We start from the raw sequence: 19,560 nt of genomic DNA on the forward strand, positions 1-19,560 counted from the left end.
ACTAAGTGAGGAAATTTTTCTATGCAATCTTATCACAATAATTTTTGTTGAAAGACTGATCCGATTCTATAACTAGAATCATTACCTTGTAAAGGTTCTTGACCTAAAACCATATGTCCATACTTGATACTACTATGTCCAAAGCTGATCTAGTTGTTAAATCAAACTAATTTGCAGTAGCATCTGTCAACAAGAGAAACTGTGAGTGCGAGCCGACTAGGTTCGGTTACTAGATTGGGAAAACAAATTTTTAGTCTCGAGCATTTGTTAGCCCCATACCCAAAGGAGTATTGTGTTCCTTTACTTACTTGATCATCAGAGGTCACCCGCTGACCAAATCAAGTTGGTCTGCACTCACAGCTTTTCTTTGGGAAAAACTCTACTGTAAACTAACTCGATTCAACAACTATATCAATTTTGAATGCAACAGATATCAAACAAAGATAGAGACAATTGATCCCAGAGTCAAATTGTTGCTCTAGTCATAAACACTATTTCATTTCAAACGGTTTGGGTGTCTTGTATTCTGTGGGTCAATATAATTATAGTTTTAGTTGTATTTGTAATTGAAATGGGATTTAAGTCAATTACTAATATTGGGTTAAAATTGTAATTATAGTAGTATTAGGGTTTTAAGTTTCCCTATATATGCGGGCTTCTCTTTTATCAATAATGGAAAGAAAGAAAAAAAGAAGAAAAAAAGGACTTTTTTTGCTGTTCTTACAAGCACAATTCTGTTGCATTCTCATCTTCCAAACATCTACATTTAGAGGTTCAATCTTGCCATGCTTTGACAATCGTATACTTAATGCAGTAATCATATCAACAACCATTTATGTATATGATTGTCTCACTACCATATCTGCTAAACTTTTATTTTTTAAAGAGTGGGATGACATGAAAGAGAATTATTCGGATACAAAACCAATCGAGCACCAATAGATTATTGGTAATAGTATCATACAAATAGGGATGTCAATATAATAAAAAAATAAATCATGTAAACATTATTATTATTATTATTTTTTTTTTCTCGCGTCTATAAAATACTACCAAACATTTTTTTTTATTCTATAATTTATTCTAGACAAGGATTACTAAATTATTTTTCATTTTTTACTTAAAAATAGATTTTTTTTTCTTTTTACACTTAAATACACAAAATAAAGAATGAGACTTATACCTCCAAGTGAAGAGGTTGTGGGTTCAACTATCGTTGACATTGCCCCTAAGAATATAGTCATGGTACACGCAAGCTGGCCTGAATAAGCTCTGCTCGAAAATGAAAAAGACAATAATAATAATAATAATAATAATAAAATGAGAGATACATACCAAAAATGCCCTAAGGTGTGGGCCCATTTTGTCACAACTTCAATACCATTTTTGGCGCGCTTTTTTGGTAAAAAAGCATTTCACATCGCATTTGCCACCGAATAATATGACCAAGAGAATCCACGTCACCTTTCATGTTGCCCAAAAGAACGTAAACTGAAGATCCAAACCGGAAAGAGAGAAAACCCTTCTCTTTCCCTCTCAAATCGATCAACGCTCGCATTCTTGTATTTCTCTCTCCGTCTCTCTGGATTTTATCATTGATCATATCTGGAATTAGGCATTGTTGATTCTAGGTTTTGCAGTTTTGCAGAGAGAGAGAGAGAGAGAGAGAACGATGAGTTTGATTATTAATTTGAAGCATCGATTTGTTTCAACAAGACTGAGAAATGGGACCAGAGTGGCCGCATGTGATGAACTTGGTCGAGTTGGTCGTCCAGAGAAGAACTTTACTTCTTCGATTGCCTGAGAACTCCATCACATGGAATGGCAGACCCTGTTGGTTACGGGAATTCTTCGCGCGACTCCGACCAAGTAGGTTTTCTTTACTTACCTTTTGAATCACATAATTTTTTTTTTTTAATACTTTTCAGCAAAATTCATGACATGGGTTATGCATCAAAACGCAGTGCAGAACGTTTATTTCTATTTGTACAAGTTCCGTTGATGTTACACCTTCCAATTGCTCATAGTAGAACTTCAATGTTGATAATATTGCAACCCAGGTTAGGAAAAGAGGAAAATGGTGAGGGGGTGAAAAGGATTGCTGATGTTGTGAGGCTGGGATTGAGTTGGTATGAACCTTAGTCTCTGGGTTTTTGGAAGTGAAGCTGAAAGGCTGAAACTCATAACCCTTGATGACCTATTGGTTTGTTTGCTTGTATAGTTGTTGTAAAAGTCAACTAACACTTTCATCATTTTTTTTTCTATCCTATTTATGTTCTTTGATGTTCTTGGTACAACGGTAAGGTTTTTCCATAGTGTCCAAGCACGAGTGGGCATGAGTTCAAGTCTAGAAAAACCCTTTCTGCGAAATTGGAGATGGAGGTTGCTTATGATATGACCCTCCATAGTGAGGTTAAACTGCGGTCTGAGAGCACATGAAGGTGATTGCCGACATGGACTTTTAGACTCAATTTGGACCCTAACTTGAGGAAATATTACATGTAGAGGGGACTGGGGAGTATGTAATCTAGTGTTCTCTTTTAGTTTGTCAAATTATGTCTAACATCTTTCTTTCAAATCAAATATTGAAGAGTGCAGCATAATCAGCTGTGTGCTGTTAATATAATTTCATTTTCGTTTTATCAAGTCAATCACTTCAAACAATAGCACAAAATTGAGTGTTTGTTATATAGAAAGTAAAGCCTTTTAAGAAAAGCAAATGAAATTGATTTGCACTATATCTGTAATCCCTTAATGGTATTTTTTCTGTGGTCTGAATCAGTGCTTAACTTTTCTGTTGCTTTTGAGTTAAAGATGGGACTTTCTACTTAGTGATACTTTCTCCAGCTTGATTTTCACATATTTTCATTAATCTTTTTGAAGGTACTTATTGCGTTGAAGAAAGGAACTAAATTAATCAAATATGGTAGGAGAGGGAAGCCTAGGCTTTGCCCATTCAGACTTTCTGTAGTAAGTGCTACCTTCTTTCTGAGTTGAGTGCATTTTCTTCTAATGAAACATGAATGCATTAGTCTTCCTATTCAGGCTTCTGTATTAAGATGCCGATGAATCATGGATGTAATTAAGAATGTGGATAGCTTGAAATCCATATTTGAAAATTTGATTTCCAGAAAATATCTGATTCTGTTTGAGATCTGTAAATAATATTTTATAATACCAAAATATCCATATAGATTTTTGGTATTTTGCAAGAAATTAAACAAGAAGGAAGAAAGAAAAAAATTCTCAAGGACAGCTGCATAATTTCAGGTATGACCCTTAAACATCAACTCTAGTGGGGTAGTAGATCCCAGCTCTTTACCTTCCCCCCTTCTCCAGTTCTCTACTTTTCGGATCTACGACACAATTTTGTTCTGTATATTGAAGTTTTCTGGTATTTTAAATGTGTCCTCCTCTCTCAGTTTTGACATCTGAGGAGTCTAAAGGGATTTACTCACACGAGCTCACCCTTCTTTCACTCTTTGTGTTCACAAACTCCAACAATATTTTAATCACCTGAACCAACTTGGTAAGTTCATAATGAGGAAGGCCAGCCTAAGGGTTCATAAAGATAGAGCTGGTGATGCAGCCACTGGGGAAAGTGTATACCCAGTGTTACTACTTCAGGAAGGGGACCCTACTGAATACAAAAGCTTCCATGTTCCTACTGTGTTCTCATGGGATGTCTGTTTTAGCTTCTAATCTTCTATAACCAAGAAGGGTGGAAAGAGTTGCTAAAGTGCTGGTTCATGAAATTATGTCTTTATGGAGATGACGAGAACAAATTTACAGTCTGAATGTTGTGGATGATTTTATATGCATGGCTGTTGTGCAAGTTTCTTCCCTTTCTCCTCTCTTGTTTTTAATTTTTCGTCCTTCTCTCCATCAAACTGAACCATTTTCTTTCCTTTATGCTGTGATTGTGTCTAGCTCTGTTTTCGGAAACCATTTCAGTCCAAGAGAGCAAAACTACAGAAGCATCCTCCCTCTTCATTTCAGGTTATGTATACTGCTACTTAGCTAGGGTTGACCCTTCTTTGGAGTCTTTTGATCAGTACCAGTGTGGAATGCAACAGTTACATCAACTACAGACCTGCTTTCAATTACTCTGCCTTGAATCTGCTTCAGAATTTTGTAAACAATTCTGTAGTTACTCATTTAAGCCTTCAAGGCATTGTGGATTGGAATGGATGGCACATTGAGAAATTGACTCTGCCATGAATTTTGAGTCAGAGTAAGCCTATTTGGTAGGGATAAGCCACTGATTCATATGCTGGTTTTGTGACTTTCTCTTCATATCATGAGAAATTGTAGATTTCCCATAACTTGTTTGCTTCTGGGCCCAAAAGAGATCCGAATTGGGGTTTGGAATCCCCTATTGCACCTGTTTCTTTATTTTCTTCTTCCTCTCTCTGTTTTTTTTTTTTTTTTTTTTTTTCTTTTTTCTTTCATTACTTTGAACTAGTGTTGGGACTAATATGGTTGCATATAGGTTGCTCCTATTGTTCTCACTCTTCATATATGTGGCTATTTATATATGTAGGTGAATGGTTCTATTACTTGCTTTGTATTTTGTTGACATAGTTGGTTCTTCTATCTGTATCTGTATCTTTAGAAATTTGGTTTCTTGTAACCATGCATGAGTCATCACTTGCTTCTGCTTGTGTAATTGAATCTGGATCACTCATTATGAAATATGTCATCTTCAAACTGTTTGCTGTGGCATGTAGCTCTTCTTTTATTGGCATCTTATGCTTAATGGATTCCAATCACAGGACGAAACAACACTGATCTGGTACTCACATGGAGAAGAAAGGAATCTTAAATTAGCTTCTGTCTCTTGTATTATCCCTGGACAGAGAACTGTAAGTTGAGCCTGATTTTACACTTCTTATAATCTTATGTTTCATGTATTCCAACTTGAGATGGATTGGTAATTAATGATTTTATTTCAGTTATTACTGGTTTGTGATTTCTAATAATGGAGGACATTTGTTTGTGTTGTTCATTTTTCACTTTAACAGGCTGTATTTCGGAGATACTTCCGCCCTGACAAAGATTATTTATCATTCTCTCTTCTATATAACAACGGTGATAGAACTCTTGATCTGGTTTGTGAAATAAATCCATCAATGTTCATTTTCATTTACGCTGAATGTTGAATTCATTGGTTTAGTTCACCTCATGATCTAGTTTGTTATGATATAGTGATTACTTTGAACTCTCTGTATACCAGATATGCAAAGACAAAGATGAGACAGAAGCATGGTTTGGTGGTCTTAAGTCATTAATTTCTAAAGCTCAATGTAGTAGACATAGTAGGAGTAAAAGTACTGATGTGAGTTATTTTTCTTCTCTAAATTTATTGTCATTTTAGTTCTTGCTGTGTTTCATGTGTTCTAAGTATCATTTCAAAAGATATTGCTATCTCCTGTTGTTCAGTCATGGTATTGGTGACTAGAATATTTGAATTAAATTCTTGTTGTGAACCTTGAATCTTCTTTATTAAATGAATCTCAGAAAACAGAATTTAATTTAGATATGTACCTGATTTGTCTGCTGATATTTCCTTTTATACCATTGCAAACTAGAAGCCTTTCATCTTTTCTTTTTGTTGGAAGGCGGGAAGGGTTTGCATATTTTATCAAAGTTCAAACTATACAAAAATGTTTAAATATCATTTGGATTTCTTTTAGAAATTATTATTTTATACGTGGAAGCAACAATGCACTTCAGGCTTGATCAATGCCTTGTCTGGACTATACTTCTGTAGAATCATCAGAATAAAAATCCTCCTTTCTGGTAACAATTTTAGGATCTATAGAACATTCACAGAAAATGCAACTCAGTAATATTGACAACAGATTTCCGAAAAATAAGTTTGACAAACCATGTTTTCTAATAACTAGAATCTGTAGAGAAGTGCTTTTTTGTCAATTAGTTGGTCTTAACTTGAAATTATCTAGATATGTTAATAATATTGCCTTCCTTTCTATCTTTCTTTGTTTGAAGTATATCGTGTACTGTAATTTTCTTGCATATTGTTTTGTGGTTTAAGATGGGTTGAAAATTAAAATATATTATTTTCTGTTAAATACTTCCAATCAGTTATTTTTTCCTCTTCATTTCCATGTAGTTACACGATAATACTGGTTGCGTTCAAAATGGTCATTCCGTCAGTGCAAGGCCTCAGATTGAATCAAGTGTTTCACGTAGTTTTAGTAGTTTGAGTAGTTTGAGTTTGACATACACAGGTTTGTGGCCAAACAATGCAAGTTTGCAAGTAAGAAGAAGTACAAGTCCTACAGAAGATGCTTCCAAAATTAGTGCTTCAAGCACTTCAGGCCTATCAAATGGATGTCTTGGAACGACGACTACAGGAGATCGTCCCAGGAATAGTGATTCAAGCACCTCTGGCCTGTCAAGTGGAGGTCTTGGGCCAGATGACACTGAATCATTGGGTGATGTTTTTATCTGGGGAGAGGTTTGTTCTGATGGGAATCTACCAAACGGATATGTCCACCATTTCCCTTCAAAAACCAATGTGCTGACTCCTAGGCCCCTAGATTCAAATATGGTTCTAGATGTTCATCAGGTTTCTTGTGGCGCTAGACATGCTGCTCTTGTTACAAGGCACGGCGAGATTTTCACCTGGGGAGAGGAATCAGGAGGTAGGCTTGGCCATGGAACTGATAGATACTTAATACGGCCTCAACTTGTTGAATCTCTTCTTAATAGTGTGGATTATGTTGCATGTGGCGAGCATCATACATGCGCTGTGACAACAACTGGCGATTTATTTACTTGGGGAGATGGTACACATTACCCTGGACTTCTTGGGCATGGCACAGATGTCAGCCATTGGGTACCCAAAAGAATTTCAGGTCCTCTAGATGGACTTCATGTTTTATCTGTTGCATGTGGAACCTGGCACTCTGCATTAGTAACTTCTAATGGAAAGTTATTTACCTTTGGTGATGGGACATTTGGTGCTCTGGGCCATGGGGACCGGGAAAGTATCGCGTACCCTAGGGAAATCGAATCCTTGAGTGAATCAAAGATTCTTAAGGTTGCTTGTGGTCTATGGCACACTGCAGCCATTGTGGAGACTATGGAACAGCCAGACACAAACATTTCATCTACACATCTATTTACTTGGGGTGATGGTGATGAGTTCCGTTTGGGTCATGGTAACAAGGAAAGCAAGCTAAAACCCACTTGCGTGTCATCTCTTATTGGATACAATTTCCACCAGTTGGCTTGTGGACCTAGTATTACGGTGGTCATTGCAAAATCGGGACATGTATTTACTATGGGAAGTACTGCTTATGGTCAGCTGGGTAATCCACAGTCCGATGGTAAGTTGCCCTGCTTAGCACAGAACAGATTGGTAGATGAGATTGTGGAAGAGATTTCATGTGGTTCATTCCATGTTGCTGTACGGACATCAAAAGGCAAAGTGTTCACATGGGGTAGGGGAGCCAATGGTAGACTAGGACATGGGGACACTAAAGATTGTGAAGTCCCAACTCTAGTCAAAGCTCTCAGTGATAGGACTGTGAAAAGTATATCATGTGGTTCAAACTTTACTTCAGCCATTTGCATTTATAAATGGGTTTCTGGTACAGACCATTCTGTATGCTCTAGTTGTTGTCAAGCATTTTCTTTTACCAGAAAAAGGCACAATTGTTACAATTGTGGAGTTGGGCTTTGTCATGCTTGCAGTTCTAAAAAAGCGCTAAGAGCTGCATTATCTCCTACTCCAGGAAAACCACATCGTGTATGTGACTCTTGCTACTCTAAACTTAAAGCATCTGAAGCTGGTAGTGCCTCTACACTGAATAAGAAGAATGTTGCAGCTAGGCATTCTAAGAGTGCATTTAAGAATCTGCTTTTGCCTGACAAAGAGCCAATCAAATATTTTAATGTCAAACCGGCTAAAGTAGGAATGAAGTCTGATTCTGCTTCTGTTAGCCGAGCTTCCCCATTCCAAATACTGTCACAGAGGAAAGATCCAGCGCCAAGCCGACAGAGTTCTGTCCAATGTGCTGTAAAACCAGTTATTTCATCTGCACATCAACCATTGAGTTCTCATCAATCACCACGGCCTCCCTCACCACCCAAACTATCTGTAACTTCACGGTCTGTTTCTCCAAACTCAGAAAGGCCAAAATCTCCACATTCCACAACTCCTTTGATGCCTTTGAGTTTTGATACCTTCCTGAGAAAATTTGAGCATTTGAGCCAAGAAGTACAAATGTTGCAAAGCCAAGTATGTGGTAATTTTCCTCTATTCATATTGTCATTGTCATGATCTTCTTATAGTTTTGTAGTTATTAGGATGGGTAATATTGAAACTATTCATGATGTGACCTCTAGGCAAAAAGGCTGAAAGATAAGTGTGAGAATCAAGATATGGAGCTGCAGAAATCACGAAAGCAAGCTGAAGAAGCCACTTCATCAGGAGTGAGGGAGTCATCCAGGTGTGAAGTTGCAAATGAAATTAAATCGGTTGCAGTCCAGGTATGCCTGTAGTAATTGTCAAATATAAATAAAAGCATCTATATATTTACAGGCGCATCTTTAACTATTGTTTTGTTGAAAAAGCACTTATATGTGAGTCAGCATACATGGAGTACAAACTTCTTTTTTGATTAAAAGCCCAGATGTACAAATGGTCTAATATTCTAAAATACAAAAAATAAAAGTAAAAATTGATGTACATGATTTAACTATTCTTTACACCCTCTCTCAATCCAAATAGTAAGTGTGCCTCAGATTGGCCCAACTAATACTCTTTTTTCAATATGTCAGTGTTCAGTAATCTGGTGATAGGTTGCCTGTTTACAAGTCATAGTCTAGGATTTCTTTTTGACCTAGGACAAAACTGGAACATTTTATACCAGTCATATTTTGATCAAAATATGCTATATTCCAGCTGCTTTTTTCTTTTGACCATTTTGGTGGACATTTTTATCCTGAAACTTCGGGGAATTTGTAATTCAGCATCTCTAAACATATGTGGACTTCCAGATTAGATCAATATTCGGAATAGTTGTTTGGTTTCAGACACTAGGTTGTTAGTGTACTTCGTATCCTTGTTTGTACTTTCCCTGATATTACTCTACGCATAATTTGTCAGTAGAACACAAAGTTCAATGAAACAAGAAAATATGTATTGAGAAAGAAGAAGCAGTTTGATAGTACACAACCTCAAAATCATCATCATAGATAGAAGAAGTACCATTTTACAGTGCACAATGTGAAAATTGTCATCATAGACACTTAAACCCACATCAAGGGGCGCTCATGACCAGTACCAGATTGTTTCCGTTGATGAAACTGTTCCTGTGTATCACAAAAAATGACCATGTTATGCTATGCTTGAAGAAACGCTTTAAATCCAAAATTATAACCTCATAAATGTCATCATCAACATGCTCTTGGTGGAAGCCAGGAGTTAAAAAAGAAAAAGAAAAAGAAAGAATGACAATGGAATGATTATGGACTTCGAATTTATTTAATCCGTTAAGTTCCGTTAGTTAAGTGATGATGTGGCATCTTTGATTTATCTAAAAATTCAAAAATAACCCTAAGATTATACTTACTTACACTTTATATTAATTAAACAAACAACACATCCAAGCACCAACATAAGTTGATACATATTATCTACCCAACCTTGTTTTCTTTACCCTTTTCTTGTTTCCAAGGTCAAGTGTCAGTCCTCCCTATTTCTTGTTAGCACTCCTCCTACAAGACATTTCATTTCATTCCATAAGGTCTACAACTTCAACAACAGTGAGGTTACATTAAGGTCTCTAACCTTAGTGTCTAACCCCTTTTTCATTTAATTTAAGACCACAAACGGGTTCCACTTACTTTAACATTCATTATGGGGCTCATAGGAAATCAACAACCAGATTAGCGGGGGCATTTTGGGACCATCTAGACCCAAGGTAACCAAAGTTGACTGATGTAGAGTGGCAGCACTGTCCTGAGCCTGACAACCCCAAACTGCCTTTTGGTCCTGTTTGTGGGGTTTTTTAGATCCTTTTCGAATTCAAAGAATACCTATTCCACAACATTTGTAGCCCTTCTAGCCTTTTTTAAAATGATACCAAGATGATACAATTTGGAGTTACAATAACAAAGTTTTGGTCCAAATACTACATTGGGGTCAGTCTAGCAAATCAGAGTTTCAACTGTACCTTTTATTTCATTTTGAAACTCTGATTTGCCCATAACCATTTTAAATCCATGAAATTGACTCAGTCACTACATTCATTCATATGTCTATCTAGAAGCTCAAAATCCTTCAAGTTGTACCTTAGGTCTGAGCTCAAATCAAGCTGAAGATCCCTTCAAGTGTGTGCAATTCTAAATCCTTTAGGTTCAGGTTGCATGCTTGAGTTCAATCTCTATTTTTCAGGCCTGAATTTGCTCATACTAGTCTATGATTGCTTCCTCCAGCTCCTCTTCTCTCTTCTCTAGCCTTCAGTTGCTCTCTCTTTTTTGGTTTTCCTTGGCTAATAGAATGCGCTTCAAGGCTTATCTAAGAGACAAGTTCAGCTTATATAGTTTGGTTTAATCATGACTCAAACCAACCCACTGGATCCTCTTTAAACCAATATTTGAATTGTAATATTCTAGGAACCATTTCTGATCCATATCGGTTACTTCGGTCCAGTTTCCCATTTTTATCCCATTTAATCACTATTAACAACTTACTAGACTTGGGTCAATATATTTAAGGCTGGTTTACAAGCTATGGGTCTACATACCGATTCCATTAAACAAAGTAATATTCCATTCATTCATATTACTTGGTCCCATGACATTGGCCTATTCAGTCCACTTCTCCCCTAGAACCTAACAATAACACATTCAATGTTATTAAAATAGTACAATTTAAATACGGGCATCACACTCCAGTTCAATATGAGGACTGATAATGAAATATTATTCACCCAAAAAGAAAAAAGAAAAAAAAAGATTCAGCAGTTAGTCAAAAGTACTGATAACAATGACTAGCAAGATTAAAGGACAACATCACAGTTACCCAAGTTTCCTTGTGGACCGCCCTTTGGAACATTTTATCTGCATGGAGATGGACAACAGCAGCAAATAAGCAACAAAAAGCTCTGTATAGTTGGTAACCGTTAAGTCACATAAAATAAAACATTGTAAACTTTATTTTTGCAAAAGTTCTTGTACAAGGCCATGTGTGGTGCATGACCATGTTTTCAACCACTGGATAGGGATGAGAAGCCATGTATTGTACAGTTATGTCTATCCAATGGGTCACAGCACAACCATCTATACATGTGGCCATGTACAGAAACCTCCATTTATTTTCAAACATCTTAGTATTAGCTTATATTGATTACTCTAAATTTACGATATGCTAACTTGTCACTGCCTTGGTGATCTTAACTAATATATCTATACTACCAACCTTTGAAAGCACCTTCTGTATTTTTTATTAACTGTCAACTTTGGCAGGTACTTCATTTTAGTAACATGAATAATGGCTGACTAAATGCTTTGCTAATTTGCCCATTTCTATGTTGCTTTTACCTTTTCTTTTAGCTGAAGGAGATGATAAAGAAGTTGCCAGCTGAGGCTTATGGCATTGAAACATTCAAAGCCATGTGCAATAAACTTGAAGCTTTGCATAGAACATATGAAACCCAAGAGTCGTATGTTTCCTCCACCTTGTCAGCAGGCCATTCTTGTCTAGCTAAAGGATCAGAAAATTATTCTTCCTTGTCAGCTGACCTTTCAGGGAATGTCCAGCCATATGTTCCTTATAAACCTATCATGTTGAATGGATCCTTCACTTATGCACAACGCCAAAGGATAGATGGTAAACTGTTAGAGAATGTTGAAGAAACCCTGGGAAAGAATGATAGAATATTTCTTTCTGATATTGGGAGATCGATTTCTGCACCAAGCTTAGAAAATGGGTCAAGCTCACCTAAGATTTCAACAATGAAAAATGTAGCTGAAACAGAAGCAACCGAGCTATTTGAACCTGGTGTGTATGTCACTCTAACTCAACTCCAGAATGGGGCCAAGGTTTTCAAGGGAGTCAGATTCAGGTATTTATGTCCCCTCAATTTTTCATGATTGAAAAAAGGGACATATCATGTTAGAGAACTGATTTTCATTATATATTTATTTTTTATTAGCTTCCATTAGTAAATGTTTATTTCAGGAGAACTTTAGTTTCTAGTCTTCTTGGTTATGTAGTTAACACATTTGCAATGGGGAATAATATATCAGATGGATAGTGCAATATTGTGTAAACAAAATATATCTTTTGCTGGTTGCTTGGTTCATTGAACTTTGTGGTCATGTTCAATCTCAATAATGATGTAGTTGAGGTCAAAAGTGGATAAGATTACATACATCAAACAGTATAGGAGAAAATGGTTGTTAGCATTACTTGCTGTTGTAATGTGAGGAATTGCTCCTCTAAAAGTATATTATTCACAAGACCCCACAAGACCCCAATAGGGTATTTATAGTTACAACCTAGTTAAGTCCTATACTAAGTAGGAAAAGAAAATATAGAAATAAAACTCTAGACTTATGAGGAAACATAATCCTATTTTAATTAGGAAACCTCAGTCCATGTTTTCAACACTCTCGCTTATACACCCCAAGTAGGACTGGATGTATGTCTTGAGTGCCAACTTTGGGAACATATGGATGTGGATCTCAATGAACATTTGGTGTGAATGCTGGAAGGAACTACTTCCATTCATATGCATCTTGAGAAAGGGTCTGGCCTTTAAAAACCTTGATTCAGAAATTTTGTAGACGATAACCTTGCTCTGGAAACTCCAGTTTTTTCCTGCTGTCGAACTGTAGGATTTGTATTGCTGGTTGTAGGCTTGAGGAATTCTTTCCAGTTTTATGTTTGATAGCTCTAACCCATAACACCAAAGTGTGTCTAAATAAATGACACACTTCCTGCTTCCTCCATGTGCCATTGACAAGGTTTAGTTTTATTTTATATGAACCATCAAACTTGTCCTGAATTAAGTTGCAGGCAAAATATTTCTTATAGCACCTGCATTCAATTATTGCAAACTAGTCTTTTCTCCTTCAGAATAAAATTTGGCCATCATTCTGCTATTTGCATGGTTTCTGCTTCGATTTTGGAACACTACTAACTGTATTTGATCCTTGTTGAATGTTCCTGCAGCAAAAGAAGGTTTGCTGAACAACATGCTGAAAACTGGTGGAAGGAAAACAAACATAGGGTGCTTAGGAAGTACAGCATGAGAAAAGACAGTGTCCCACAGGAACCCCGCAGAGGAGTTATGCATGTTGAGGAAGATGAGCCAATGTCAGCTTCCCCAAAACTGGTTTGTTGAAGGGGAACAACAAAGTTGGCAATAAGAAACTCCACTTCTGATTGGACCCATAAATAACATATTGTTTTCAGATGGATCATGGAGAAGTCACCATTTGTTGTAAGAACAACTAATCAAATTAGAGTTGTAAGAGTGGACTATGAGTTGATCATATAATTGTAACAGAGAAGCTTGTGTTATTCTTTGATTCTTTGATGTTTTATTTTTCTTCTCTCTCTCATCTTGTCTTCTGCTTCTGCTGGTGTCAATATATGTACAGCTAACCAAGAGAGAAAAAAAATCCTTAGTAGAAGTTGTATAGCTCTTCTTCTCAGGTGCCACCTCCTGTAATGTTGTGAAAAAGATTTAATTCCTTTTCATAGCTTGCTTTTTGAGTAGCAAGATTCCTGAATACATGACAGTCTTCTAACGTTGTCAATAAATATTATTACACTCTCCTAATCTTCTTATTAAATTTTTCTATCAAAGGTTTTGAATTTCCTTCTTTTCATTGGTAGGAAAACAACATTCACATCTCATAATAATGAATCCACTCAATCTTTTTTTTTTTTAGATAATAATACAGTTTTTGCCATACTTTCATGCAATGACTCTGGATATTTAAGGTAAATCACTTTTAACTTTTTAAGTACTTTTTTTTTTTTCTTAATAACATACTTTCTTTCTTTTTGTTTGATTTTTTTTTTTAAATTTTAAGTGATTTTTAATATATCATTAATTTTTCTTTAATGCTTTCTTATTAAGTTATTATCGAAAATTTCTTTTTGGGAAAGTCTCATGGAGCAAGCAATTAATCCCTTCTATTTTTAAAGTATAAAAATTACTAGAGATAAAAAATTAAAAAAATTAAAAGTTCTTTTTGTTTGTTAAAAAATAAAGATAGGAGAGGGTATGGTATGTAAATGAAAATACAAACGCTCTAACAGGGGTATTTTGGGAAATCGATGTAATTTTGACTTGCCGTAGCAAACGGAGAGGTCAAAAGAGGTTTCTATTGCATTGCATGCCAATCTTCCATTTAGGGTGTGGAGAGGTTCTCCCCCAACTGTAAAATTCTCCTATCTTTGTGATCATTACCCTATTCCAAATCAGGATTTGACATTTGAACTACTTGATGGAAAACTATGCGCTTTAACTTTTACTTTTCCTAAATATGATCACGGTACATTATGTCGCGGACTTATCGTGACATTTCGAGTCGCGATAAGTCGGCAATGTCATTGAAGGGCGACATGAAACCGAGCTTCGATACGACATCGACCGAAAGTCGCCGGAAAATCGTCTAGAACTAACCAAGGAAAACTTATTAATAGACCCAATTGTGTAAATTCCTCCCAAATTCTTACTCACTACTCTACCAAGGGGTGTCCATAAATGAGTGTTAGGCGAAATTCTATACCAGAAGAAACCACCGCAATTAGCAAATCAACAATATTAGAGGAAGAAGAAAGAAGTGTGAAAAAAATATTTGTGTTGTGATTATAGAATGTTAATCTAGAGCTTCTTGAACCTAGAACCATACAAGTATATGCAATTGATCACCAATAATACTTGCTATTATAGCAGATGATGTTTTGGAATGTTGTAACATTTTCTTTGGTCAAGTTATTTTGTTGGATTAGTAGGCGGTAAGGTTGCAGAGTTTAAGCTGGAAAGACCTGGGAAACCTCCCTTGTCACCATTTTTCCGCGAGAGAACCAACTTAAGCAATTAGAAGTGGACCATTTCGGCAAGAATCTGAGCAGAAGCCAACCAAAAGCATCACAAAGAGACCAATTAACAGAGTTTTCTGAATCTTAGGGACACCAGGAGTTTCTTAACACATCTGCTTAGGATGCTTTCTTCTTCATACTGGTTAAGACCCTCTGTGATATGCATTGTACCGGTCATACTTAGGCTCTTTTTGGTATCAATTCTCATTCTCTATTATGCCTATTTAAAATAAATAAGTACAAGAATAAAAAATGATTTAGTGAATTTTATCGAAAATAAGTTTGGTGTCAAAATAATAAATTGTTAGTAAATAATAGTGAGCAAGTGATAAAAGAGGGGGGAAATCTGGTTTTTATTAAAAAAAATGTGTATTGACTATTTTACCCTCATCTTAACTATAAAATTTTAAGCAAACTTGTGTGCATAAATGAAGAGAATGAAATTTTCACTATAATTCATAATAGACAAAAAATTCATTATGAATTTTTTTAAGCTTTTTTATTATTTTAAATAAAAATAAAATTGATAATAGATGCCAAACAACTTAAAATAATGAAAAAACCTCATAATAGAGAATGAGAATTGATACCAAAAAAAAAAAAAAAACCTTAGTAACTAGTTTATTAATTAGAATGATTTTTGTTATGAAGAAACATCTTAAATGGGTGATCTGGGGTCCTACAAGGTTATGCTAAAATGATGTCTGGTTGGTTGTAACTTGTAATAATCTTGGAACTGCATGCAAATACAACAAATGATAATGGGGGAATTCTGAATTTTTAATATATTGTAATATGTAGTTTTTATTTCAACTAAAATTCATCAATAGACGATTAGGTTCATTACATCTTGGACATGATTTTGTTTCAATGGCTAAAGTTTTTGGAAAAAATTTAAGGTCACCTCAAAATAGCTAACGAAAAAGGGACATCCCAAAACTATGCTAAATTACCCTTGAAGTGTCTTAAATGTGCACAATACTACATTTTTTTAGCAAATTATGTAAGTCATGATTAAATAATTTCATAATTCCTAAATCATCCTTAAATCTCTTGTGATGTTACAGAGTCCGGATCCTTTACTCACATGGATGGAAAATTCTAATACACATGGTTAGATGTTTGACACGTGTCTAATTTAAAAATAAATTTTTGCTTTGTATGAAAATTTCGAGAACGTGGGAATCCAGATTTTCTTTCTCCCTTCTCGAAAAAAGCAGATTTGGTTCCAATCATGTGGTTTGGAATTTTTCATTTCTGTGTGAATAGAGGACAAGGTAGGAAGTTTCGGCCGAAATTCCCTCAATTAGAAAAGTAATGAATTGAAATTGGGGGCGAAAACGATATTTACCAAATATCGCCGGAAAATCCAGCGAAATATTGGCTTAAATTGCTGAAATTTCACCGGATCTCGCTTTCTTTCATTAGAACCATCTCCATCTCTAAAATCTAGAAGAAAAAACCCCTAATTTTTGTTACCTAACCAATGAACCTTTTTGTTTTTCAAATTTTCTAATCAAGAAGAAGTATAAGAAAAAGGCCCTGGTCACAACAAAGCCCTAAAAAAAATTGAGAAGATCGAAGCAAATTACAAGAAGAAACCCTGTTCATTTCTCAAATTTCCAGATCAAGAAGAAGAAGAAAAAAAAAATGGCTCTTATTGCACAAAGCCTTAAGTTGCTGCTTTCTGATCATTGGCTTTCTGTTATCTTCTTCTCCTCTCTTGTCTTGCTTCGTTCTACTAATAGTTTACTAGATTAAACTAGTCCACCGTCAAGATGAACTCTTCTTGCCTAGCTCCACTGTCCACGATGTACTTCCTCTCTACATTCGTGAGCTATTGGATTTTGCTTCAGAAATTTTCTTCAAACCGATGAACTTCATCTCTACGGTGGCTCAAAAATCAAAACTTGGGTTTCACGCTTGGAATCTTGAATTGATTATTTTAAAATTTTAAACCCGGTTTACACAAAAGGCCAAATCCATAAAGTGAATCAAGAATATAACCTATTTATGGTGGTTTTTAAAAACCCCCCCAAATTCCCCCCCCCCCCCCCCCCCCCCCCCCCCCCCCCCCCCCCCCCCCCCCCCCCCCCCCCCCCCCCCCCCCCCCCCCCCCCCCCCCCCCCCCCCCCCCCCCCCCCCTTGTTTTAATTATGCATGTGCTCATGTGACGTGACCAAGTGGTCCATAGAGAGAAGACTCGTGAAGGCTCCTGAAGAGTCGATATCCTTTGCTCTGTTCGGTAATCAACGAAACACCGAACTGTACCGATATTTCTGACCTTGATGGATGGAGAATCCTAACTCATTACTTTACAGTGTTATCCTTGTTAGTTGTTACATTTGTTATTTCATACTATAAAATCTAGATTAATATAACTAAACTACATTCATCATTTTCTCTAACCAATTAATGAAAAAATTTGCTAATTTGATATGGTTTTGAGGTATTTATATATTTCCGTCAATCATCTTGAAATTTCTTCCAGTTTTTAATTCTAGAATATATTTTCTTGGGTAATTTTCATTTGGACTCCCTAAGGTTTGGCCCATATCATTTTTAGTCAAAAAAAATTAAACACTTTGTATCTGCCTCTCCTGATGTATTCAATAAGATTAATTAAGGACAATTTATGAGTTTTATGACCAAAATACCCTCATATCTCTTCTACCGTAAAGATTTGCATATTTTCTTCACAATTAAATTTGAACGATGAAAATCAAAAAAGTGGGGTATTTACTGGATCCACTCCTGTACTCTATACTGATACCCTTCCATTACCTCCAGTTGACCGTTAGATTTTAGACACGTGGATCATTCCAATCGGATGAACATAAATCAATCTGAAAAAAATACACATTTCTAAGTTCTCTCATATCTCCTTCATCGTCTCCATCTTCAGTCCGACCATATCTTAAAAGGAGTTTATAATGGAATTTGTTCATTCCCTTCTCAATTCATATCTGCTCTTCGTCTTCTTAAACTTTTGCTTCTTTTCGTGTTTTCCAATAAAGAAAAATGGTCCAAGTTTTAGAGAGAGCAGCAGCAAATCAAACAGATCTACTCTTCGTCTTCTAAAAGTTTTGCTTCTTTTCATATTTTCCAACAAAGAAAAATGGTCCAAGTTTTGGAGAGAGTAGCAGCAGATCAAACAGAAGTAGTAAAAGAAGTGGAAAATTCAACTCCGATAATCAGAGATGTGTTGGAGGCGATGATCCTCTCCCGGCTACCGTTGTCGGACTTGGTGGCGGCCTCTCGTGTTTTCAGGGAGTGGCGACGTCCCATCTCCACCTCCCTCATAACCACTCCTCGTCTCAAACCCTGGTTCATCGTCTAAGCTCTTCACCCCCTCAATCATTCTCTCACCTCCGCCTTCACCTTTGATCCTTCCTCTCGCATTTGGGTTTGCATCCGCAACACCCACTTCACCACCATTACTTCCGGCAACCGCGCCCCACCTCGCTCCTCCAATTGGAATGATCCACATGTCTAAAAAAAAATGGAAACTTTGCATCTGCTCTCCCCGAGGTATACAATAAGATCAATTAAGGACAATTTGTGATTTTTATGACTAAAATACAATCGCATCTATTCTACAATAAGATTTGCATATTTTCTTCACAATTGAACCCAATGATGAAAATCAAAAGAGTAAGGTGTTTATAGGATCTGCTCCAGATTCACATCCTCTGTAATTCCTTTCCCTACAATTCCTTGCAATTCCATGGATTGTGCCATGTAGCATTTAAGTTATCCAAATGTTATCCAACAAACTAGAGTTTAAATAAAATTCAACCACGGGGTGGCCAGTGGTGCGAACAAGGTTTCGGTATCGAATCCTTGTGGATGCAAAAAATCCCCGCTGGGAGACTCACCCACCACAGCTCAAACCATCGGTTTATAAACCGGGGTTGGCAAACAAAAAAAAAAATTAAATAAATAAAATTCAAATTTATGGATGGGTTTATTGGATAACCATTGGATTACTTAAATGCCACATGGCATAATCTTATGAGGGAATTACAATGAATTTTAAGGAAAGGAATTACAGAGGATGTGAATCCGGAACGGATCCTCTAAACACCTCACCCTTTTGATTTTCACCGTTGGATTCAATTGTGAAGAAAATATGCAAATCTTATTGTAGAATAGATGTGATGGTATTTTAGTTATAAAAATCACAAATTGTCCGTAATTAATCTTATTAAATACCTCAAGGGAGGAGGCAAATGCAAAGTTTCCATTTTTTTGGACTAAAATTGACATGGACCAACCTTCAGGGGTCTAGATGAAAATTACTCTATTTTCTTTTAGTTATTGATTTATTTTAAATTTCTATCGCTAGACTGGGTCACTCGCATTTAGCATTCAGTTGTTTAAGAAACGACCTGCCCGGACAGCGAAGATCCAAATTCGACGATGCGATGCTAGCTTGCTAGGCCGCCAAAGTTTTCTGG

General features: G+C 36.2%; 1 protein-coding gene across 1 annotated transcript; it reads left to right on the top strand.

The window, feature by feature from the left end:
* Nucleotides 1-1,492: 1,492 nt before the first annotated feature.
* Nucleotides 1,493-13,621, top strand: LOC149000867 (PH, RCC1 and FYVE domains-containing protein 1-like). The gene is made up of 9 exons (XM_089140182.1): nt 1,493-1,869; nt 2,884-2,970; nt 4,776-4,865; nt 5,025-5,111; nt 5,237-5,338; nt 6,137-8,272; nt 8,380-8,523; nt 11,593-12,104; nt 13,217-13,621. Exons 1-9 carry the CDS (start codon nt 1,822-1,824, stop codon nt 13,386-13,388), a joined length of 3,378 nt encoding a protein of 1,125 aa, XP_088996308.1. The 5' UTR covers nt 1,493-1,821; the 3' UTR covers nt 13,389-13,621.
* Nucleotides 13,622-19,560: the final 5,939 nt, after the last annotated feature.

The sequence above is a fragment of the Hakea prostrata genome, chromosome 11 (genome assembly GCF_041222555.1).
Source record: "Hakea prostrata isolate BN-2017 chromosome 11, UWA_Hpros_2, whole genome shotgun sequence".
NCBI lineage: Eukaryota > Viridiplantae > Streptophyta > Magnoliopsida > Proteales > Proteaceae > Hakea > Hakea prostrata.